Source organism: Periplaneta americana, chromosome 17 (assembly GCF_040183065.1).
Source record: "Periplaneta americana isolate PAMFEO1 chromosome 17, P.americana_PAMFEO1_priV1, whole genome shotgun sequence".
Taxonomy (NCBI): Eukaryota; Metazoa; Arthropoda; class Insecta; order Blattodea; family Blattidae; genus Periplaneta; species Periplaneta americana.
The window spans coordinates 3,565,285-3,591,066 of NC_091133.1; the positions used below are offsets into that span (position 1 = coordinate 3,565,285).

At 35.6% G+C, this 25,782-nt stretch overlaps 2 protein-coding genes across 7 annotated transcripts in view; both read left to right on the plus strand.

The window, feature by feature from the left end:
* The window catches only part of LOC138693178 (zinc finger protein 235-like), a 122,700-nt gene extending 118,033 nt beyond the window's left edge, over window positions 1–4,667 (plus strand). For 3 of the 4 annotated variants that reach the window (XM_069816904.1, XM_069816903.1, XM_069816907.1), the window contains one exon: window positions 1,717–4,667. In XM_069816904.1, the coding sequence (XP_069673005.1) occupies window positions 1,717–2,854 (1,138 nt within the window). In that variant the 3' untranslated portion in view covers window positions 2,855–4,667. The remainder of the gene's footprint in view (window positions 1–1,716) is intronic. The other variant, XM_069816905.1, reaches the window with a different exon arrangement.
* A 7,317-nt stretch (window positions 4,668–11,984) lies between these two features.
* LOC138693183 (zinc finger protein 235-like) overlaps window positions 11,985–25,782 on the plus strand; it is a 35,606-nt gene continuing 21,808 nt past the window's right edge. For 2 of the 3 annotated variants that reach the window (XM_069816916.1, XM_069816915.1), the window contains exons 1-4: window positions 11,985–12,332; window positions 14,420–14,560; window positions 20,145–20,282; window positions 21,065–21,138. In XM_069816916.1, coding sequence (XP_069673017.1) covers window positions 12,294–12,332; window positions 14,420–14,560; window positions 20,145–20,282; window positions 21,065–21,138 — 392 coding nt within the window. In that variant the 5' untranslated portion in view covers window positions 11,985–12,293. Of the gene's footprint in view, window positions 12,333–14,419; window positions 14,561–20,144; window positions 20,283–21,064; window positions 21,139–25,782 lie in introns of those variants that run through there. The other variant, XM_069816914.1, reaches the window with a different exon arrangement.

Consider the following 25,782-nt stretch of genomic DNA (forward strand, 5'->3'; position numbering starts at 1 on the left):
TAAAACTCTTTATTGATTATATTCCCCAGTAGCGATATTGTGGAAATAAATCTATTGTTAAACTTCTGCGATGTATAATATGTCCATAAGTAATATACATTCGTGTACCTTGCGTAGTGTACAAAACATATTCATGGAATATCAATCTATGTTCCCGTTGAATAGTAAATTTATGAGCGGAATTACGATGTAACATATTTATGTCTCTTGCACAGTTAGCACATTGTAACATAGACCATTACGCGGCCCAACGCTTTAGTTATGATTTTATGACTATTTTTTTATAAATAAGCAGTACTTCACGTTAAATCATATATCATATTCTTCTAGGCGAAAATAGTATGTATTGTAGTTGAATTATTACGTCATGAAACACTGGAAGAAAGACCAATATACTGGTACGTAAATGCATGTACAAACTGGACATCGAAGAAATTTAGTTTTTTCCTAAGCTTTTATTTAATTAATTATCTATTTGAAATCCAATGCGTACTTACGATGTTGAAACACATTTTGTTGTATTACAAAAGTTGATTCTTCTTACTTGAAGCATTTGCTGCAGAAGCTTCAAATTTAACTATTATATTTAGGTATAACATTCTCTTTACCAGGTAATATTACGTTAGCAGCTGCAGTCCTTAAAACTGAACATAATTTAATATCTGTCAGTCGACTCTTAAGTTAAGATATGTTAAGTTTCATGGAAGGGTAAGAGCTGATTACACATATATGTACTGTCGAACATTGATATTATTTCCAAAACAAGTTGTTACATTATTATTTAAAATAAGAAGTAAAAATGGAAGTAATTGAGGATATTGTGATGAAGCGTTCAATGCTGTTGATTCTTTAGCAAGAGGTCGAGTAAAGCATTGCATTAAATTTGTACTTCCCTATGACGTCTAGCATAAGACTGCAAGTAGGAGAAGGATATCAAAGGAGGCAAGGTTTGAACACGTGGTGTCCTGGAACGAAATTGAAGAACAGCACGTAACAGAACTCGATAGCGTCGCTGGTTTAGGAAAGCCCTAGATAATGCTGTAAATGATTCTGATGTACTTCTTCCTAAAGACTGCATACCGGACAAAATGGCGAAGACATATTTCCAATTTACTTCAAGTGTTTTTAGGTAGTACTCTTGATAGTAGTTCTACACAAAATATAAAAATGAATGAAATTGTTAGTAGTTAAAGTTCGCAAGACAATAAATACGAAGTTAGAGATGATACTAGTCAAATTTTCTGATGATGACACTTACTGCGAAATCGAATCAGCAATGTTGCACTGCAGATTTCTATAATTTTAAAGTGACATACTTAATAACTGTAAAGATTTTAGACATAACAAGAATAAAAGATAGAAAAAGTTATAGCACATGTGTAAACTCAAATTTCGAAACAATCCCATAAAATAGCATGCTCGAGTCGAAAAAGATTAAATAAAGTCAGGTGACTGTGGACAGAGAGGCTCATTAAAAATGAAACCTAACTGAGAGTTGACTAACGTGGTGTAATCCTTATAAAATTTATTGTACAGAAGAAGTCCAAATTGTTTAGTTAGTTTTCATACTTGCACCATCACTCATAAATCAATTACAAGCATGTATCTCTAATCGTAATGTACCTCCTCATGAAATAGGTTTGTTTCGATATGACTATTCAATAATGGATTGTATACTTGTGACTATTTTATAGATTGATAGTATATTTACTTCAGGATTGCAGCTAGGAATGAGAGGACTGTATCAAGAGAATTGGCCAGCATTCCTTTTGAAGAGAACGAGATTCCTAGGAAATCGGGTTCCTCGGGAAAACCTGTGCGGACTCTTGAAGATGAGAAGCAGTTGGAATTAGAATTGTCTAAAATATGTGCCTCGACTGCAAAAAATGTGAGCAGTCATTCATCTATGGACGTAGGCAAGAAACCTTTCAAATGCGAAGTTGGTGCTAAGAGCTTTTCAAACTCGAAGAGTCTAAAAACTCATGAAAGTCTGCACGCCGCGGAGAAGCCTTTCAAATGTGATTTTTGTGGTAAGTGTTTCTTGTATTCAAGTAAGTTAAGAAGCCACGAACGGCGGCACACAGGCGAGAGACCTTTCAAATGTGATGTTTGTGGTAAATGTTTCTCGAAGAATGGCAACCTCAAAAGCCATGTGCGTGTACATACTGGCGAGAAACCTTACAAGTGTGATGTTTGTAGTGCGTGTTACTCAAATTTGAGAACCCTAAGAAGGCATGAACGTCTGCACACAGGCGACAAACCTTTCAAATGTGATGTTTGTGGTAAGTGTTTCTTGTATTCAAATATGCTAAGTATCCACGAACGGCGGCACAGAGGCGAGAGACCTTTCAAATGTGATGTTTGTGATAAATGTTACTGGAAGGCGTGTGACCTTAAACGCCATGTGCGTGTGCACACTGGCGAGAAACCTTTCAAGTGTGATGTTTGTAGTGCGTGTTACTCAGATTTGGGTATCCTAAGAAGGCATGAACGTCTGCACACTGGCGACAAACCTTTCAAATGTGATGTTTGTGGTAAGTGTTTCTTGTATTCAAGTATGCTAAGAATCCACGAACGGCAGCACACAGGCGAGAGACCTTTTAAATGTGATGTTTGTGGTAAATGTTTTAAGACGGATGACCTTAAAAACCATATGCGTGTTCACTCTGGCGAGAAACCTTTCCAGTGTGATGTTTGTGGTAAGTGTTTCTCGAAGTCTTGCGGCTTAAAAGTACATAAACGTATGCACTCTGGCGACAAACCTTTTAAATGTGAAGGTTGTAGTAAACGTTTCTCGCAATCTTGTCACCTTAAAGCCCATCAACGCCTGCATATCGGGGAGAAAACTTACTAATGTGATAATGCTTAGGTGAGGGGTTTGGACTTTTTCCATTGCTGGTTGTCACAATAATAAAAATAAGGACAACGTTTCGAGGGGTGGTTCTCCCTTCGTCTTCGGGTGGAAGGAGAGAAGAGAAAAACCCTACTGTTAGGATCGTTACGTACAGCTATTCTGTATGACAGATCGTCGATTCCTGGCTTCGGTAGAGATTATATTGAAGAAAGACCCGAAGTCATTAGCGGTATGTTGGCACTAAAACCAAACGGAAAAAAGAAGATGGGCGTGAAGTGGCTAAAAAGTGATGAAACACACACAAAAGCATGAGGGCGGGGAACTAAAAAAATGTGAACAAGTGTTATGATACCTCGATAGAAAATAAAAGAAGATAAAAAAGAAAAAAAACTATTAAGGACAGGATAAAAACTAATGCTGCCACCTGGCGGTAGCAGAATTACTACTAACTGCTAAGCTGCATGGATGGATGGATGGATGGTTCATTTTGCAAAAACATGTGGAACATGTATGGCATTGTCATATACAATTTAAAATGCATGATATCATACAATGGATACAAATTAAGATACATGAATATTAAAAAACTCATCGACATTATACAATGGATTTGCCAATAATATAGTCCTAATCTGTTTCCTAAAAACTTGGAATGGAAGATTCCTTATATCAACAGGTAGACTAATAAATAATTTAAAAGCATAGAATAGAAAACTATTTTGAGTAATACTGTATTTACATTTGTCAATATATAAATTTGTATTATTTCTTGTAGAATATTTATGAACGGAAAACATGCTATGTAATTATTAATGTTATTTCGAATGTAAAAAAGACAGGCCTATACATACATAGACGGCAATGTCAAGATTTGTGACCTTATAAAAAGAGGTTTACAAAGAGTCGTATTTGATACTCCATAAATTAATCTTAAAGCTTTCTTTTGTAAAATGAAGAGAGCTTGAGCAGAAGTATGGTGACCCCAAAAATAATACCATAATTTAAATGACTTTGTATATGGCTATGAAATATTGTAAACAATACCTTGTTAGGTAAATTATTCCTTAACAAATTTTACATATATAGGCCTTTACTTAATTTCTTAGGAACATAGTCAACATGAGTTTTCCATCCCATTCTAGGTTCAAGAATGATGCCCAGAAACCTAACAGTAGTAAGACGATTAATACCAAAGTTTAATTTAACAGTTTTGTTAGAATTAATCATAAGGTTATTCGCACTACACCAATCAACAACCCTACTTGATACATTAGCAGTTCCATAGACAATATGTCACTATTTTTATGAATAGTATTAACGGCTAAATCATCAGCAAACATAAAAGAATCAGAACATCCATCCCGAATATAGTCGGGAAGATCATTAACATAAATAATAAACAATAAAGGTCCCAAAATTGAGCCTTGAAGCACACCATGTTTTAATACCTGATACTGTGACCTTTTACCATTTGCCAAAACAGATTTATGCCTATCATTCAAATAAGACACTAAAAATTTTACACTAAGAAACCATAATATTTAAGCTTAAGTAAAAGTGTTTCATTAGAAACTGTGTCGAAAGCCTTTGAGAAATCATAAAAGCTACTACTAATATGATAACCATTTTCAATACCCACAAAACAACGTCTAACAAAGGACACCACAGCCTCCACAGTACTATGTGAAGTCCTAAAACCATATTGACAGTTGGTGAACAAACAATTATATTCAAAGTAATTGTAGATTTGTTTCTTAAGCAAAATCTCAAAAACTTTCGACAAAGTAGGTATTATACTTATAGGTCTATAATAGGATATCTCATTTCTACAACCTTTTTTAAAATTACGAATTACCTTAACAAAATTAAAAGAATCAGGAAAAACTCCAGAGTCTATACAGAATTAAAAATATGGGCAAGAGGCTCAATAATGTATACCGAAGCAATCTTCAATATTTTAGAATTAATGCCATACACATCAAGACAAGAGCTAATGTTCATACCTAAAATAACATCATAAATTTCATCAACACCAAAATGTTTAAAAGCAAATGTCTGAATAGGTTTGACTCTATTAACTAAAAAATTTTGAGCGTGGTGATTTTTTGTGAGGTTATTTACAATGAAATTAACATTATCAATAAAAAAAATTAATAAATTTGTCAGCATCAATATCTGATGAAGAAACGTTAGATTTAGACTGGCTGTTTGTAAGACTAGAAATAATTGACCAAGTCATCTTCGTTTTATTATTAGAAGCATTAATTAAACTTGAAAAGTAATTAACTTTTGTACACCTTAAATTTCTTTTATATAATTTTTTCTTTTCATGATAGACATCTTTAAACTCATCAATACCTTGATAAACATATAAATCATAGAACAAAAGACATCTCAGTTTAAGGTTATGAAGCTCGTTAGTATACCACTTATTATAATTATATTTCCTCGTATTTGGCACGATTGTATTATCAACAAAGGGAAAAGCTTTGTTTATTACATCAATGAAAAGTGAAAGAAAATAATTAACTTTATCATTAACATTATCCAATGTATATATTATTAAACCAATTTAAATTCATAAGTAAATAAATAAAATAAGATATACTTAAGTCATTAAAAACACGTACAGGATTTGAATACATTATTGTATTATCAGGTAAAATTTTATGAGTACTATTTATTTTAAAGCATATCGCCTCATGATCAGAGAATATAGTAGGAACAACACCTGCTGTACAAAGATTATCATCAACATTGGCAACAACATTATCTATACATGTACCTATATTTCCATTATTACCAAGGCGAGTTGGTTCAAAAATAGTACGTCTAACACCAAAACTTATAAATAAATTAATGATATCTTTAGCATCCTGATTATCAGTGCAAAGAAAATCAATATTAAAATCCCCAGCTAATAAAATATTAATATTTCTATCAATTTTAAAAGTTGATTCCAGAAGATCATTCAAACTATTACCGTATAAAATATATTAAAATCAGTTCTATTACAATCAGGAACTTTATAAAAAGCCACACACAATAAGTTCATAGCAGAAATGTACGTGGAACATACTTCAAATAAGTAAGATTTAATCACCGATTGAAGATTAATTACAGTATCAAATTTTAGACCTTCTTGCACAGAAATAGCAGAACCGCCATGTTGTTTCGATAGAGGTCTACAAAAACTGTCAGCCAAAACAAAACCAGGTATATACACTAAAGACAGTTCTTCACGATTTAACCAGTGTTCAGAAATACATAAAATATGAACATCGTATTCCTTAATAAGAACTGAAATATAATCAATCTTAATAGATAAACTTTGTACATTCCAATATAAAATGTTAGCAGAGCCATTAGAGGTTAACTTACAACCTTGACTCAGTCACTCAGACGGTATCTGATTATTATTAGGTGGCTGGAATAATTGCTCATTTCTAAGAACACCATAAACTTCTGACACAAAGCAGCCTTCAGGCCAACACTCTGCTGAAAACACACTACCAAACTTCTGTTCGTCAATTTCAACATGGAAGGTAGCATAAGAATCATGTTTTGTTTCTAATCTCGTTACTTTGATAGGCTTTAAGTTACGAGACCGAAGATATTGATTTATTTCAGACTCTGTCACATCTGGTGCAAACCTACTTACAAAAACAGCTTTATTTCTTGATACTTTCGAGATTACTTTGAGATTACTAACGACACTTGTACCACAAAAAGCAAGTTTCTGATGTTGTTTACCTGTCTTCATCTTTCTTCCTTTTACATCAGCAAACGAAACTTTATTTATATCATTTCCATTGCTAGGATCCGAATTGGAACCCACTGTCGAAGTACCTGGATTTTCATTTGTAGTTTGGACAACCTTAATGTTACTATCACACTTAGGGCTCGTGTCTATTTTCATTTGTTTTAGTGAAGAACCATCCTTAACCATAGTTAACCACCCTACGTGTTGTGTAAGCAGTTTCACTTTTTCCCTAAGTTCCGGAATTATACAATCTTTCTGCCTAATAATATATTTAAAGGTATTAATATCAGTTTTACCCTCATTATCCGTTACTCCTTTCAACATATTAGCAAAACTTCGCCACAATCATTCTCCTTAATTCTTGTGGACAGAGGTCTGCTTGTTTCGCCTATATATACGCGACCGCATTCTCACGGAATGTTGTAAATGCAGTCTCTGGTATCCATGTAATTAGGTTTGGGTTTGTTGTTGGACAGGATTCGGGTGAGTGTGCTCTCTGATTTGAAGACCGTTCTGATGTTATATTTCTTGGAGATTTTCTTGAATTTTTCGGAGGTGCCTCTTACATATGGGATAACTATGGTACTCAGGGGGTCGGGGGGGGGGGATCGCTCTTGTTTTCTTGGTTATGACTTACGGCCTTTTTGATGAATTCTTGGGGATAACCATTCGTTACTAATGTGATGTTTTTCGCAGTAGCTTTACGTAAATGCCAATAAACTTGTGAAATCTGGCCCGAAACCTCTCAAATGTCATTTTTGTACTAAGTGTTACTCGCAGTCGGGTGAACTAAAAGCCCTTAAACGCCTGCATAGTGCTGAAAATGGAAGAAAAGAACTCCTGTAAGAAGTGAAACCATGTACCTATATTATATTGTATACAAATATTAAACGAATTTGATACATATTTTAATAATGTATTATACTATTTTACAATACAATTTATTATATATAAAACATAACAAATAATTGTAACTAGTTTGTCACTGACAAATAAGGAAAAGCTGTTAACTTGAATTTATTTGAATCAAAGCGTTACTGGATTATGCAATAAGGTAGGCGATGATGTTTGGATCCTGTGTCTCAACTCTCTTCTCAATTATTATCTTAGCATGTACTCGACTACACTAACCTCTAGCGCTTGAAAGTGGAACTAAACGCCGGCGCAGAGAGAAACAAAATACAGGAAGATTCGCTCAGTGTTCATTCTTTATAATCCCTAATCGCTGGGGATATGCTACTGGAACTAAATGACAGCTCTGAGCAGTAGTATAGGATGAGTATAAATTAAAATAAGACGAGGACCATGGTCTTAGGAAGAAAAATTTAGAATGTAAACTTGCGAATTCTAAATGAGGCAGTAGAGCATGTGGACAGCTTCATATACTAGGGTTGTACTGTAGGCACTAACATGACTAGCCTCCAGGAATTCAAATTGAAGAAAGCAAAGGTCAAGGAATCTTTTAATAGAAAAAAAGTATATTTTATGGAGCTCTGGAAAAAGAACTAACGATGAGACTAGTGAAGTGCTTTGTATGCAATTTGGCATTGTATTGGGCAGAAACATGGACATGAAGACGAAGCTAATAGAAGCATTTGAAATAAGGATATGGAGAAGAACAGAATGTGTGAAGTGGACAGACAGAATAAGAAGTGAAGCTGTGTTGGAAAGAGTGGGTAAGAAAATAATGTAACTGAAATGGATGAGAAAGGTAGGATTTCCAGACGTCCCGTAAAATAGGAATCTTTCCGTTTTTCGCTAATGTGTCCCATTGTCCAGAGAAAAGTCTCCGGGACAGCTTTCCTTCGCATATTTTAGAGTTCTGAAGTGAGAAAAAAAAAACAAAAGTTACAATGTCTATTCTATATTACAAATTACAAAGATCACGCTTTATGATTGCATTGTAGACAGGCTATTATGAAACAATTACTGTGAGTTATTAATTTCTCAAGGCGAATGAATGCAACACCAAATGCTTAGATGAAGTCTGGTGTATCTTTTTAAATATACTGAAGGAGAACTCTCAAATTTGAAGAGGATATTGGAGTTCATTATGCGTTTCCCTGCAACAAATGCGTGCGTCGAAAGATTATTGTCTGACATGAGCGCTCTATGGACTGAGGAGAGAAATAAATTATCTCTAAGAACAGTAAAATTAGTCTTTCTTCAGTGAGGATTGTTTTGCTTTACATTACACGAGTCTTCAAAATAAACAATTGTTAAGTGAAATTCATTCTTCAGAGAAATATTGCAGGGCCAATCCGGATTAATTTATAAGAATATTGTGGCTTGAGTAGACTGTTTTGTAGCTATTTCTGTAATAACTTAGTAAAAGAAATTTGAAGGCAACTTATATAAGGAAGCTAAAACTTAATGCAGATTTGCTCCTAAACAATTTTGTTTACTATTTCTTTACTTACACTTAGTTAAGAAAGTGTTTGTGTAGTAAACGCAACTTTGAAAGATTGGCATATTTGAAGCGTGCGCATACTAAACTTACTCAGTGATAACTGATAAGTGTCCAGTATTTTTTTGCAATATGTCTGGGAACACTAGAAGAAGGGGAACAGAAAATGGTTGGGTCACTCGCTGAGAAGAAACTGGCTACTGAGGGAAGTACTGGAAGGATTGGTGAATGGGCTAGAGTTCGGGGCAGAAGAATATATCAGGTGATAGACGACATTAACGTACGGATCATATGAAGAGAGAAAAAGGTGGGCAGTATATGGGAAAGATTGGAGAAACCTGGGTTTGCAATGAAATACCTGCCCTTGTTTAGAACACTAAATTAATTAATGACCATTTACATACGTTATCAGGCTTGTATTCATGAAAGAACACCATTGTTCAATTATGCACATTGTCGTTTCCGTTAATGGTTTATAGTGTATCATAGACCTCATTTGTAGTAAGGCGGTGTACTTTTCAAAATGTTAATAAAGTAACCTTAAGTTTTTATATATTTTATGATGTTATTTCGTATTTGTATTCCTTCATAACCATTTAGGCTTTGTGCTATAAGACTACGAAATACACTGCTCAAAACATTTAGAAGAACACTTCTAATGAATTGAATAACTTAGTGTTTTTTGAAGCTGTGGTGCTGAAAATTGGACAATATGTAAATTGGAACATTAATTTAATCTAGGGATACAAATTTTAAAAATCCATGGCCTAAATACAGAGTAATTGCCTTAAATAAAATATATGGAGACATCTTTGATTGCGGAAGACACCAACAACTTCTAATTGGTAAGCTTTCTTACGTTGTTATAGTGACAGATGCTGATTACTCCCTACTTCATTAAAGTCTCTGAAAAAATGAGGCATTTAAATGAGTTTGAAGTACATCATGCTCTACTTCTTTTACGATAAGGTCAATCACTGAGACAAGTGGCTAGAGAGCTTGAGGTTTCTCCTTCCGTGGTGTCCAGGTTACGCAACAGGCACAGACAGACAGGTCAGTATTGTAGAATACCTGGCCAGGACCGTAAATGTAAAACAAGCCCCCAGGGCGACACATACATTGTCCAATCAGCTCTTCGGCAGAGTACAAAAACTGCAAGAGACCTGCAAAATGACCTCAATATGGCTTCCGGAATCCGGGTTTCAGACCAAACGGTAAGGAAGAGATTAATGAAAAGGAATGTTCGTCCAAAAATGCCTGTTAAAAACAGCGTTTGGCAAATGAGCATCACGCAGCAAGACTTAAGTTTGCTGAAAAAAGTGCGGATTCGCAGTCTGTGCTCTTCTCGGACGAATCCAGGAATCGTCTTACACGTTGTGATGGTCGTTTAAGGGTATGGGGACGGCCTGGTGAAAGATTTTCTGTAAGAGTTGTACAGGACATGGATAGATTCGGTGGAAGTTCCTTAATGGTATAGGCCGGAAATATGTACAACAATCGTATGGACCTCGTAATTGTTCCCAGCGACTAAATGCTGTCCGGTACATCGAGGACGTTCTGGAAGAGCATCTAGTACCGGCTGCCATTGGAGTAGGCCCTGGATTTCTGCTTGTTCAGGATAATGCCAGGGCACATTCTGCGGTTGTCACCAGGGATTTCCGAAGGGAGAATGAAATTGAGGTAATGGAGTGGCCAGCGATCAGCCCAGACTTTAACTCTATTGAACATTTGTGGAATCATCTGGATACGAAATTCAGGAACCGACCTCAAGCTCCAGAAACCCTGCAGGAACTTGGAGATGCTCTAAAGGAGGAATGGGAGAATATTCCCCAAGAGCAAATACAGATTATCATAGGGAACATGCCATTAAGGTGCCAAGCTGTCATCGAATGTCGCAGAGGCCATACACCATACTAGACCTGTATAACGAGTGTTTAAGTTTGATAAGTAAGGTCGAGACTCAATTTCTCATATAGCGCAATGTTTTAAACAGTTGTTTGTTGACATTATTCATTTGTTTTTATTGACATGGAGATAAATGTGGCCATAAATAACCATTAATAATATACTTAATTAATTTCACGTCTCTACCTTTGTCCAATGTAACAATATTTCAATAAATCTTAGTGTCCCCTAATTGTTTTGAGCACTGTGTATATTTATGGAAGATGCTGAAATGTTGCATGATCTCTCTCTGCGAGAAGAGAGACGGCAGTGAGATTGAAAGTTCTGACGAAAGTTATAATGAAATTGTAGAAATTGAGAGCAAGTACTTCCATAGAAAATATGACAGGGGTGAATGGAAGGAAGTCCTGAGGCCAGGAGAGGGATAGCGGAAAATGGCTTTTGGTAGAAGTTTCAGATCGGCATTCTCCCACATTGAAAGTCGCCATAATGTGGTACATTTTGACTAGGATTCCCATCGTTTTTGATGGGTGACCAGCAATAAATCTTGTTATAAATTGTGTAGTCAACTGTTCGAAGACAGGTTGAAACTCATGACACGATTGAGGCATCAGTCATGAAGCAACTAAGCCAGCAGATAATTGGATAGGGTTGCCATCTCATTTCCTCCTTCGTTGCATTCATCGGTGACTAGTAACATATTTCATTAATAAGATGTATACAAACAATTGTTCTTCCTCTGACATATAATTGAAGTACTGCTGTTTATATATATATATATATATATATATATATATATATATATATATATATATATATATATACATGAGTCAGTTCCTCAATTTGAAGTAATTTGTATTTATAACTATAAAAAAGTATAATTGGTACTTGTCTACTTCATTTCTAAGTCTGCTTGTCTATTTTCTAAATTCCAATTACATTAAACAAATCCTAGCCTCTTACCTGCCTAGGGTCTCTGGGTCTCTTATGTCCAGGCCTGTTTGGAAAATAAATTAGGCTATATGTCCCTTCTTTCTTACTCTGTCTTAGGTACGGTACAGCTGTATGCTTCACAATATTTCAACATTACAACGGCAAAATTAACGAAATATAAATAATATTATATATACTTCTTTCAACAAAACAACCATTTCCATGGTGCATTAGAAAGAGAGAAAGATACGCCTCAGGTGTGCGAATATAAGGAAGGTACACGTCACGTTCTTTCAGCATTTCTCTACAGGTGTAGTGTGTCCAGTTTATAATGTTGAGATCACTGGTGACTATTGAAGCGTCATAGACCCGTCTGTCACGGTCCGTGTGATCCTCATGTTTGGGCATATAGTTTTGAATCATAGCCTGGAATGGAGTACAAAATAGAAGTGAATGAGGTTTCATCAGAGGTAAATAGAAAAGCTTTACTGTGTACCTTGTTTGTGTGTTTGTCGAATAGTGGAGAAAAGCATACATTTCACACTTCATAATCAATTGAATAAATTCCTTGCTGTTGCTGTGATTTATATGGCGTCATGAATTGGTCTGGCTTTATGAAGTGTGCGTTGATGCTACTCCTCTCATGGACGAACCATTCACACGAAGTTCAGCTAGTGTCTGTGACCGCTGCACCATGATCGAGTAATACAGAGCTACAATAATTATTAACTAGTGATGGGCGAAGTTGTTCTTTTCTCGGAACAGTTCCGACGGTTCCGGTTCCGAAAAAATACTATGTTCCAAATAACAGTTCCGAAATAACAGTCACCAGTGGTGATGTGTCGGAGTCGTTGAGTCGTTGAAAAGGACGGTACAGTACCCTCCCTCTTCACTATGCAGCTCACACTGGAGCACTCATAGGCATGACATAGTATACATTCTTATCTATAGATGGCACTGCAACGCACATTCGAATCGATTTTGGAAAATTGCTGTGCATGCGGGCAGAACTCAAAAGCTTAATGTTAGTAATTAAACAGCTGTTGACTACAATGACAGAATACAACACTTTGTTTTCGTACATAAAGTTATAAAGACATGGTAGCCAACTAAAAAAAATAACATAACATTTAAAACATATGGTATGTAATTTCTGTTCTCTCTATTACATAATAAAAAAAACAAATCATTAATTTAATTTTTACTTTCCTTAATGCACAGTTATAATAATAATAATAATAATAATAATAATAATAATAATAATAATAATAATAATAAATATTAGAATTTCACAAATAATAAAAAAGATATATATTGGCAGTACTGAAACCTGGAAACCCCGCAGTGGGTTAGTAAAATGTTGGAATCGCATCTTTACCAAAGTGTATTTTAAACTTCGCATTAAACCTCGCTCTCCAAATCACTACTTATATGGGTAGTTTCCAACAAATAATGCTACAACATTTTTGTCGTTCTTTGATAACAGAGAAGATATCACAAAAACTTGTGCTTGTCAGACTTAACCTCAACAAACGACATATAGACAATATAACTAAACCACTCATTACCGTTTACGACTTTAACCTTTGTATAGAATCAGCTGATCAATGAATTAATAATAGTATGCGTACTTTATGACTTTGTAGAATGTTTATAAAACAGAATTAGTCAACTAATGGTGAAATAAACTATAAAGCGGGAATGAATATTACAGATTATTAAATACTTACTATAACATTACAGATGATTGGCCAGTCTTACAAATGTTGATATTAAAGTTCGCGCCACCGCAAGGATTTCAATTTCCATGCGCCCCTCTCCAACCACGTGAGAGTTTCAAGTACCAACTTCATCCAACGAAGTTCCAAGTACAACATAAAGAACAACGAGAACAGTGTAACCGCAGCTGTCATTGGTTCATCGGAACGAGCTCCGACGTTCCGACTGTTATCTCGGAGTCGGAACATACCTTGTGCAACGCGGTACTGCGAGCCCGCAACAGCTGGGCAAGTGAGCACCTCGGAATCGGAACACTGTTATTTCGGAACAGGAGGTTCCGACCTACTGTTCATTTTTGCAACAGTTCCAAAATAACTGTTGTGTTATTTTTTACCCATCTCTATTATTAACTTAATCCGTCCCAAAACCGTATGGGACTGATCAACTGCGATTCTGTTTGATACGTCCGTTAGAAACTTAGTTCAACATAGGATATCATGTGAGAGAGGTTTTGTTTTGCGTTATTATTTCTAACACATAATTGTATTCTGGCCAGGTGTTTTTTGATGTCCTACAACAGTCATATTTTCTAACGCACTTGATCAGTAATTATGGAGTACATACTACCACTTATTGGTAAGTAAAACGTTAACTTAAATGTAATATGTGGAAAAGCTTAAAACTACATTGATTTGAGATCTGCTTCTGTTACTGACGTGCACATTATGATTCACGTTAGCAATGACTGTCAAGCACAACCAGATTGGCTGCTGTTACACATCAAGTCATCTTTAAAAATAACTAATAAAATTATTCACGATGTTTTTCTGTCCTGTAGGAAGGGAATTTATCGCATCTGCAAGTGACGGACATGAAGACAGAATGCGTGGACCAGAGTTACGATATCAAATCAGAGATAAAGGTTGAAGACACCACACCTGTGCCTATTAGCTTTCATATGGTGAAAACTGAAGATGATGTAAGTGGTTCTCTATCAATATACAAATATATGAGTAATGCATTTTTAAGTATGTCAGACCTATTACCAGTCTAGAATTGTATTAACTATTTGAACTGTTCCATAGCTTTCGCAACTTAAACTGTAGGGATTCTTTCTGAAATTCAAATAATAATAATAATAATAATAATAATAATAATAATAATAATAATAATGATTCTCAAATATTTATTTCTGCTATTGAAGACAGAATTATCTCGAATACACAGAGACATTTGTGCCTAGGAACATACTTCTTTTTTAAGTTTACGAATTTTTTTATTCTCTTGTTGCTGATCTAACAATTGCTTTGATACACATTGAACAATGGGTTTAAACCACTGCCTGCTGGATCGCATCTAATGCGTGCTAACAGTGGCTGCTCAATCCGCGCTTAGTGCGAGGAATGAGAAAATTTATTTTGCTTCTAGGTGGCAGGTTGTGGCCAAAGAGTTAGATAGAGAAAGATATAGAGTGGTCATTGGGCCGCCATGTTTGAAGAAAAGTGAACGACCGTCCGCCATAAACTTAAGCGCCCAAAACAAAGTGGGCGTGGCGATAAGTGACATTAGAATCGTCTGCTATCAAAATTTCGTTTGCATAAATCACTTAAACAGAAGTGGAAAAACTTAGTATTTCGTCAAATACGTGCTAGGAACTTAATCTAAACTTATGTACGCTAAATTAAAAACACTTGAGCTATTCCTTGAAGGAATGCTTAAAAGAATAACCTAAACAAAATTGTCATGTAGTATGACAAGAAGTCCTAGCAAATATACTGAAGAAAATGTTAATATTTCTAGGTTCTTTTAAATGCGACCTGGTGCCTGTTTCTCAAATCTCATGGACTAGTAATACTAGTCTGTACAGTAGTATTATTAATTTATTTTACAAGTCTGTGTTTCTAGAAACTACAAGGGTAAAGTAGTAGTTAGCAGTTCACAGACTAGTAATATTGGTCGATTTCAGCAGTTCATAAGTGATTCTGTTTCTCAAAATGCTAATCTAGTTGATTACACTACTTTTCAACAGGAATATTCCTACAAGACTCTAAAGACTGGTTGGTGATTACTATATTATCAGCTACCAGTGGCAATCTTTCTCAGATAATCAAAACAAAATATTGTAGTTATTTTTTTAATATACGTGGTTTAGTGATTCCGATTGAAGTAGTGAAGAAGTTGTTGTGAGAAGAGCTAAAACTATATCGAGAAGGAACAATTATTATCCCTTTACGGGAGCATTGTTTAAATATAATGAACGGTTTAAATAAAGTGCTGAAAAGCTTGGAGAGTTGTTAAATATAGTGGGACCTGCCATGACAAGACACAAAGCTTCAAATACAAATTGCTCTACAAATCGGGATGTTGATTATTTTCCAATGCCATCTGGTTTTTCTGCCCTAGACCAGCAACACATGCAGAATTTTTCCCCTAATAATCTGATACCAATTCATCAACTGCAGTAATTTTTGCTGGCTTTCCTCCTCCACTGCCAGTTCTTCTGACATTGTCAACTTTAGCCTACAAATTAAATACAAAACGACACTAATTTACGAATAGATCAAACGTTAAAAAAAAAAAAAAATTAGCGAATTTTTCAAGTCATAAGTAGCATCCATGTTGCCAGTAGACTCACTTGCTACATAATGTGTTCACATTATGATACTGTGAACTTGAATTGGTACTCGTCAAAGTTGCTTTCTTAATGTTGGGCCAATAAGTGTCCCTAACATATGCATAATCTTTGTTATGCTGAAGTATCAGTTCCATAGCCTCGCATATTACAAATTTTTTTGCCCATTCGTTTACTTAATCATTAATTTAGTTATTATGCTTGAAAACGCACCGAATGATATATCCTTCGAGTCATTAATCATATTGAGTATAGTTAATTTGCTTTCAATTGATGGAATTTCAAGAGAAGAGAGAAGTAAGAACCAAAACACAAACAACTTAGCCTTCTAACCTCAAATAACAATACCTACCAATGGCTATAAACAAATGAACTCAATCAGCTGACTAGTGAAAGAGATCATGTGACTAGTGAAAAATTGTCACAAGTTACTAGACTGGTGAAATAGTTTGAGAAACAGAATCCGCTAGAGCTGATGAAATATACTCTGGTAACTGGTGAACTACTAAACTAGTATTTTTGAAAAACAGGCCCTGTAGTAATATTAGTTTATTTTACAAGTCTGTGTTTCTAGAAACTATAAGAGTAAAGTAGTAGTTACCAGTTCACAGACTAGTAATAGTGGTCGATTTCACCAGTTCATAAGTGATTCTGTTTCTCAAAATACTAATCTAGTTGATTATACTAGTATTCAACAGGAATATTCCTACAAGACTCTAAAGACTGGTGATTTCTATATTATCAGTTACCAGTGACAACCTTTCTCAGAGAATCAAAACAAAATATTGTATTTATTTGTTTAATACATGTGGTTTAGTGATCCGACTGAAGTAGTAATGAAGTTGTTGTGAGGAGAGCTAAAACTATATCGAGAAAGAACAATTATTATTCCTTAAGGGAGTGCTGAAAAGCTTGGAGTCAGCCTCGGTAGCGTACTTAGTATAGCGCAGGCCTTCTATACTCGAGGTTGCGGGTTCGATCTTGAGCTAGGTCGATGGCATTTAAGTGTGTTTAAATGCGACAGGCTCATGTCAGTAGATTTACTGGCATGTAAAAACTTCTGCGGGACAAAATTCCAGCACAACGGTGATGCTGATATAACCTCTGCAGTTGCGAGCATCGTTAAATAAACCATAATTTGAATTTTGAAAATCTTGGAGAGTTGTTAAATATAGTGGAACCTGCCATAACAAGACATATAATAGAAGTCATGCATTATCAGCAAAGCTTCAAATACTCTACAAATTGGGATGTTGATTATTTTCCAATGTCATCAGGCCTTTCTGTCCTAGACCAACAACACATGCAGAATATTTTCCTAATAATCTAATACCAATTCATCAACTGCAGTGAATTTTGCTGGCTCTCCTCCTCCACTGCCAGTTATTCTGGCATTGTCAACTTTAGCCTACAAATTAAATATAAAACGACACTAATTTATGAATAGATCAAATATAAAACTGAAAAAAAAAAAAAATTAGCGAATACCCTCACAACTCAAGCTTCGTGAATGTATATACTAGACTATGATGATACTGTGAACTTGAATTGGTACTGATCAAAGTTGCTTTCTTAATGTTGGGCCAGTAAGTGTCCCTAATGTATGCATAATCTTTGTTCTGAGGTATCAGTTCCACAGCCTCACACATTACAACATTTTTTTGTCCATTCGTTTACTTTATAATTTTTTCTTATTATGCTTGAAAAAGCACCGAATAGTAAGTATATCCTTTGATTCATTAATCATATTGAGTATAGTTAATTTGCTTTCAATTGATCAAAAGAGAAATCAAAACCAAAACACAAAAAACTGAGCCTTCTAACCTCAAATAACAATACCTACCAATGATTATAAACAAATGAACTCAATCAGCTGACTGGTGAAAGAGATCATGTGACTAGTGAAAAATTGTCACAAGTTATTAGACTGGTAAAATAGTTTGAGAAACAGAATGTACTAGAGCTGGTGAAATATACTCTGGTAACTAGTAACTGGTGAACTACTAAACAAGTATTTTTGAGAAACAGGTCCTAGTAAGATTGCCTATAAAATGAACGAGAATGATACGGATGATTTTATTAAATTGTTTTCCCAGTCTCTACACGTTGCAAAACTATTTATTATACCGTAAGATATAGAATGAAAGTAGGCCCTATCTGTAGTAAACAACCTTTACCTCCAAGCTTGTAACGTGGGTGAAACATGACAAAACTCGCTTTCAGTTTTTTTGTTACAGTAGAGTATAATTATCGAAATGTGAATGTGAGGCCAACAGCCGACTGGTCTGTCTGAGCCTCTCAAGGCCTGTAGCACCACAGATTATTATGTGTATAATTAAGCACCCACGTATAGTAATGGGGTAAGTAGTTACGAAATATATTCATACTTACCCCATTATTGCACGTGGGTGCTCAAGTATGTTCTTTCATGTCCTTCCAGCCAAAATACTAACAACAATACGACCTACCCCAGAGTTTTGCGTTATTTTGGATGCGAGTGTCGAAATACAATTTTAATATTTGATTGCTATTACTAGGTTTGAAACGGAATTGTAGCGGTTTTATCCGTATTTAGTTTAACTTTATTACTAGTGAACCATTTATTTGATAAATCGTTTGTATTCGAAATAGGCCTACTTTTTATGAACTACAGCTCATCGCCTTCTATAAGCAGTAAGGCCAGAAGGAGCAGAAATAAAGGATGCCGGTGTCGAAATATAATTTTAATATTGTATTGGTATTTGTTTTGCACTGGATCTGAAACAGAATTGTAGTGGTTTTATCCGTATTTAGTTTATGTACATTACCAGTGTACTATATATTTTGTTTATGCCGGGAGTTGTTACACATTTATCCATAAAAAAATGCTGTTAATTAACAAAACTATAGATTTAACTTCATGGACATCCCGGGTAGCTCAGTTGGTAAGAGCGCTGGTACGTTCAACCAGAGGTCCTGGGATCGATACCCGGTCCCGGAACAATTTTTCCCTTGAACTTATTCAAATCTGCATTACAGGGTGCTTTATCTGAAAGACTAGATTTGTATAGTCATGTTAGTTTTCGGAATTAGTACTAATAATTTCATGTGGTCAAACAAAATACATTTTTAGGTTAGGTCACGTGACAGAATTGTTTAGTCAAACCAATGAATTTCGTATTGCCAGACAAAAACTTGACATGTTGATTCCTTTCCCCATATAGTTTTCCTATGGAAATATGTTACAAATTATTGAATTATTTAGAATAACATTCCAACATAAAGTGCGGTAAGTACATAATTCATTTAGTACATAGGATCGTGTGATATCCGGTAACAGTTGGCAACACTGATATGACGGCAATATTTGCTGTTCAGGAACTGTTCTTATGTGACTGTCACTATAATCTAATTGTAGTAAATTAGATTTAGAGTCTGGCTGGGCGGAAGAGAAGGCCTACTGACCCTAGCTCTGTCATTGAAGCCACTCGTGTGGCTCAGTCGGCTAGGTGCTTCCCTGCCAATCCCGAGTTGCGCTCGGTCACGGGTTCGATTCACTCTTGGGTTGATTCCCTGGTTGGGTTTTTCCGAGGTTTTCCGGAACAGTAATGTGAATGTTGCGTAATCTGTGCGAATCCTCGGCCTCATGTCGCCAATCCTCGCTATCACCAATCCCATCGATGCTAAATAATCTAGTTGTTGTTCCAGCGTCGTTAAATAAATCAAGTAAAAACTCTTAATTTATTGAAATTGCACTTGAAATATGTTTTTGCATGGATTATATACATTTTGATATGAATCCTGACCCTATTCGTCATAGTGTAAGGCACATGCTATAGGTTGTGATCATGCTGAGGCATATGAACACATAGGGAGCAGCTTATAACAATATAGCTCGTGTCCTAACATCCTGTGATAATTTGTTCATTTAAGATATCTCTCTGTACTGCAGGAACGGAATATTGGGGATCAGAATGTGACTGGCATAAAGGAGGAATATGAGGACCAGATCGAAGATCTCGCATCTGAGATAAAATTTGAGGATGATCCGGTGCAAATTTCGTTCCCAGTGTTGAAACATGAACCAGAGGTGAGTGGTGAACAAAGAATGCAATGTGTACTTCCAGTATTTATCTTGTATTTTATTTCTCTTCTCAACGTCTTTTGCAACATGTGCCTCTTTTTCCATCCGTCATATTAACATTCACCAGTATGTTGACTCATAAATAATAAAATTCAGTCCACATCTGTGGAGTAACGGTCAGTGCGTCTGGCCTCGAAACCAGGTGGCCCGGGTTCGAATCCCGTTTGGGGAAAGCTACCTCGTTGAGATTTTTTCCTGGGTTTTCCCTCAACCCAATATGAACAAATGATGGGTAATTTGTGCTGGACTCCGGACTCATTTCACCGCATTATCACCTTCATGTCATTCAGACGCTAAATAACCTGAGATGTTGATGCAGCGTGGTAAAATAACCCAATAAAAATAGAATAAAATTAATGTAAAATTGAAATTCTTATGTTTAATATTTTAATGCATGCAGATATATCTGATTGATTTGTATTTTATAGTATACTCATTTCTTTCTAAAACCCTCGTAATTCCCCTCCTGCTTGGTAACAACAGATTATGAGTGTGCCACAGCATTTTAAACTACTGGTACACCTTTAGTGTGCCACGCTTTGAAAAACGTTCTTCTACAACGAAAAGCTATGCCCCATGAAATATCTTCCCCAAGATTTGTCTTGTATTGGCTAAAATTCTACTATGCCTATTGCGACTTAAATGTAGTTGTGTGGCAACTATAATCAATGCGCTTTTGTTAATGTAAATTGAGCTATCTATTTGTTTGATTTGCTCTGTATTTGTAGGAAGTGCACAGTGCCTTCAATGAGGAGCCAAGGGTGGAAGTGACGGCAGAGGACAACGAGGTTTTTGCCGAAAGGTGAGTGTGGTGTGCGAGTCTTCACGTAGAGAGTTCATTGTGTTTGAAGTGTCTGTTTTCTTGACTGTCCAGAAGCATATTCAGAAGAACTGTCTGTCTGAATCATCCAGCAATAATCAGTTATCACAATCACACTGCACTTCCTTTGATGTCTGGTTTCTATAAGTACTGTTCAAACCTTTCTTCATATTCTTCATTAAAAGATCTTAGATTTTCAACAAAATAGTTTAGATGGACAAGCATACATTCATATTGCAGCCTAGAGAATTGAAACGTTCCAACTCAATTTCTACAGTTGCCATATAATTGAAGTCTTTGTAATTTCCAAGGAAATTATGTACTGCCATTTTGAGTTCATTCCAAGAGTTTTTCTGCGATCCGCTCATCACGTTTAGGAAGCCATTATGTAATATTAATTTGCGTATTTTACTTATTTATTCATTTATTTATCTGTTCGTTCGTTTGTTCGTTCATGCATCCTGGTGAATTTAGGTGCATCAGTCTTTCACCCTCACACCACCATAATTACAACTACAATGACACATACAGTGATCTTCAACAATGTTTCACCAGGTTCTGATTTCTTTCTGTTTGGCCACTGTTTCCCCCCCCACTGCGTAGACCTAGTCCTTCTATCCCACTCACACTAGACACTTGTTGGTGTTGTTATTAATGCAGACTTCCTAGCAATAATGCCATTAACCCCCGTGCCATCCAGTGTTTCGCACACATACTGAGTTTGGAATAGTGATTTCACGAAATGAGCATAGCGACTTATGATTTTCAAGTTACAAGATAGCTGCATGCTTCTCTGTAAGAGACTGCATATAACTGTATGTCAACTCAGCTCTCAGGCGCAAAAGTGTTACTGTAAGTAAAGTATTGTAGTTGTAGTGAAATCACAAACATATAATTGAAACAATTTATATTAATAGTACCTGAGAGACGTCATGCACAATAATAACAGTGATCAACAATGGTTTTGTTGAATAAATAATGTCGGGTGTTTCTTAATGTTTTGCCATCTGCTGATTCCAAAAATGAAGTCAGAAATTTCCCATCACCCAGAATTTTTTTTAATTCTGAAAATAACTTTCTTCCTGTTTATTAGCATTTCTGGTATATAACATGCTGGTCAGAAGGAGTATTTTACATTTATTTTTCATTACATTGCCTCAAAAATTGACTTGTAACGTTTGGTATTGTTGCCTGTGAATTCACGAATATGAACAATGACATTTCCCTCACAAAACTGTGATGGTAAGGTAAATTTCCCAACTGAATAGAAGCTGTCTTTAAATAAAGAAACTAATTCTGTGCTGTCTTCCGTTGTCAATTGAATTGTGATAGAAGTATATAATACCATACATAATAGTGCATTGTAAGGAGTAGTGAATAAGTGCATAATGTATAAGAAACATGTCTTGAAAGTGTCTTATTGATAGAAACAACTTCTGTTAAGTGATCTCATTTTAAAATCGCAGAGGCAAAATTTTACTCCTCTAGTTAGAAGAGCTTATGACTTATTTTAATAACAAAATAGATCAGAACAAGACATGGGCCCCGGAAATCTGTTGTGCCAAATGTGTAACACTATTAACTGGCTGGTTAAAATGATCCCTTCATATCCCTTTTACAGCCCTAATGATATGACTAGAACCTAAGGATCATTTGACAGACTGCTACTTCTGCTTGAAAAATATATCTGTAATAAGTTCGAAGTCCAAACACTGTTAAATATCAATTTTCAGTTTTTGCAATTCGGCCGGTGCCTCATAGGCCAGGACTTCCCATACCAACTCCACCAGATGACATAACATTGACTAAAGTAATTCAAAGTGTTCCTGATGTTCAGAATGAATTACAGAATGATCCAGATTTTGTGCAAGATATTATAAATGAACCTCAATTTCTAACACATGAGGATTTAAATGACCTGGTTCAGGATCTTCGCTTAAGTAAAGGAAGGCAGAATTACTCACCTCATGATTGAAAGGCTGGAAGCTGCTGCAGGTAACACCAAATTAAGTTTGTTTCGCCAACGCCACAAGGAATTTGAGCATTTTTTTTCTAAAGAGGAGGACCTAGTTTTCTGCAATGATGTTCAGAATTTGTTCGAGTCACTGGGTGTTGAGCATAAACCTTAGGATTGGCTTTTGTGTCATAGACTCCTCGAAAAGAATTTTGAAAGGAGCGTTACTATTAAATGGAACAAATATTCATCCAGTGCTTTAGCCCATGCAGTTGGTATGAAGGAAAATTACGAGAATATGAAGCTTTTACTATCCACTAACAAGTGTAACAATTTTTCATGACAGATATGTGGAGATTTGAAAGTAATAGCTATCTAACTTGGGTTACAGCCTGGCTGTACTAAATTTTGCTGCTTCTTGTGCAAGTTGGATGACAGATAAAAGTAATCATTATATAGAAAAGAACTGGCCAAACAGAGAGTCTCTTTAGTCCAGGACAAGATAATGTTCTCCACCAACCACTTGTAAGTTCTGAAAAAATCATATTGCCTTCACTGGATATTAAACTAGGTTTGATTAAGAATGGATCGTAATAGCAGTGCATTTGTCTTCCTGAAAAATAAGTTCCCAAGAATCAGTGAAGCTAAACTAAAAGAAGGAATATTTGTTGACCTCAAGAAGGGAACTGATGAAAGATACGCAATTTGAAAACCAGTTAAGTATGGAAGAAGCAGCTGCTTGGTTATATTTAAAAAATGTTGTCATGAACTTTTTAAGAAACTTCAGGTTTGAGAAGTACAGAGAACTTGTCAGTGAAATGATTGAGAACTACAAGATCATGGGATGTAATATATCTTAAAAATACACTGTCTGCATCCCATCTCGATTTCTTTACTGAAAATCTAGGGCTGTGAGAGATGAACACAGGGAACGTTTCCACCACGACATCGTAGAAATGGAAAGGCACTACCAGGGTAAATGATGTTCAAATATGTTGGCAGACTATTGTTGGATACTGAAGAGAGATGTTCCTCAAGCAAAGTACAGCCGAAAATATGTTACACATACATTTTAGGTCAATAAATGTAATTTCAGTTAAGATGTCGTAATATTATAATGTATAGGTACGAAAAATATTTTTCATGTAATTACTCTAAAACACTGGGTGATGGAAAAGTTCTGTAAAAAGATTTGAAATCAGCTAAAAAAAATCACTTAGAATCTCCCATTATATCCCTTTTAAGAGACAAAAGTTTAAATTTTTTTGACCAGTGTAATCAGCAGTTAAAATCTGTAATGAATTTAGAAAAATTCTACAAAAGACAGACAAGTAAGACACCGACATTATTTAAAAATGGAAATATGTGTGACATAAAATTGAACCATTGCGCATTGAGCCGAACAATGGTCTATGTTACAATTTAAAAAAAATGAGTTTTTAATGGAATAATGCTCTGTATAGACTTACACAGCTAACGCAAACATTATTTAGCAATATCTGTATCAGAGGCGCTTCTACTCGAGTTACAACCAACTGTCTATGTCACTAGTCCCTTCTAGTGGATCCAGTTGTTTACATCCTATCGGGAGTTACTGCACGGGAGTTTGTTCTCTTTACGAATACTGGGTACTTGAACTCTGTGTATCAGGTTTCGGTTGATCTATTACGCAAAATGGACGACTGGAAGACACTGATGATTTCTACGGTAGATATTGACCAGCTAAATAAATCTAAAGAAAGAAAAAGGATCTAGACAAATTAATATAAGTGGAAAATGTGTCACCAAAATCGGCCTGGTTGGTACAGTGTTGGCCTTCTATGCCCGAGGTTGCGGGTTCCATCCCGGGCCAGTTAGATGGCATTTAAGTGTGCTTAATTCACTAATGCCCACAATATTTTTTTTTAGTTTTAGAACTAATATTCATATTCTACCATCAGAATGATATGTAATGAACATCTGAAAGCCACCGGCGTGGCTCAGTCGCTTAAGGCGCTTGCCTGCCGGTCTGAAGTTGCGTTCGGGCGCGGGTTCGATTCCCGCTTGGGCTGATTACCTGGTTGGGTTTTTTCCGAGGTTTTCCCCAACCGTAATGTGAATGCAAGGTAATCTATGGCGAATCCTCGGCCTCATCTCGCCAAATATCATCTCGCTATCACCCAACTCATCGACGCTAAATAACCTAGTAGTTGATACAGCATCGTTAAATAACCAACTAAAATAAAAATAAAAATCTGAATGTTTTTCCAGAAAATTCAGACATTATTAGGCTATTATGGACCTATTATCGAAGTGGCAGGATTTCGTGCCACTGGGAAATAAAGACAATATTCAGTTATTGTAAATTCAAAACTTCGCAATATGTTTGCAAATCATACCTGTTGTGAACTGTCCACTTCTCTCACATGAGGTATGGATATTTTAAATATTTGTTTACCTAGGGAAAATATATTAAAAAAGAACAATAGCTTTACAATGTGCTGATCAATTTTCAGTATTATAGATTTTCTGGCATTCTGGGTGTAGCGATACACTACATTTTTCACATAAGGATGTTGTACGACGTCCACACTGCTTGCATCTTACATTAGGGTGTTCACTACGGATGATCCAGTGAACAGTCCTGTCGAAACGAACATTATCATGAACTGCTTCTCCAATTTGAAGTGCTG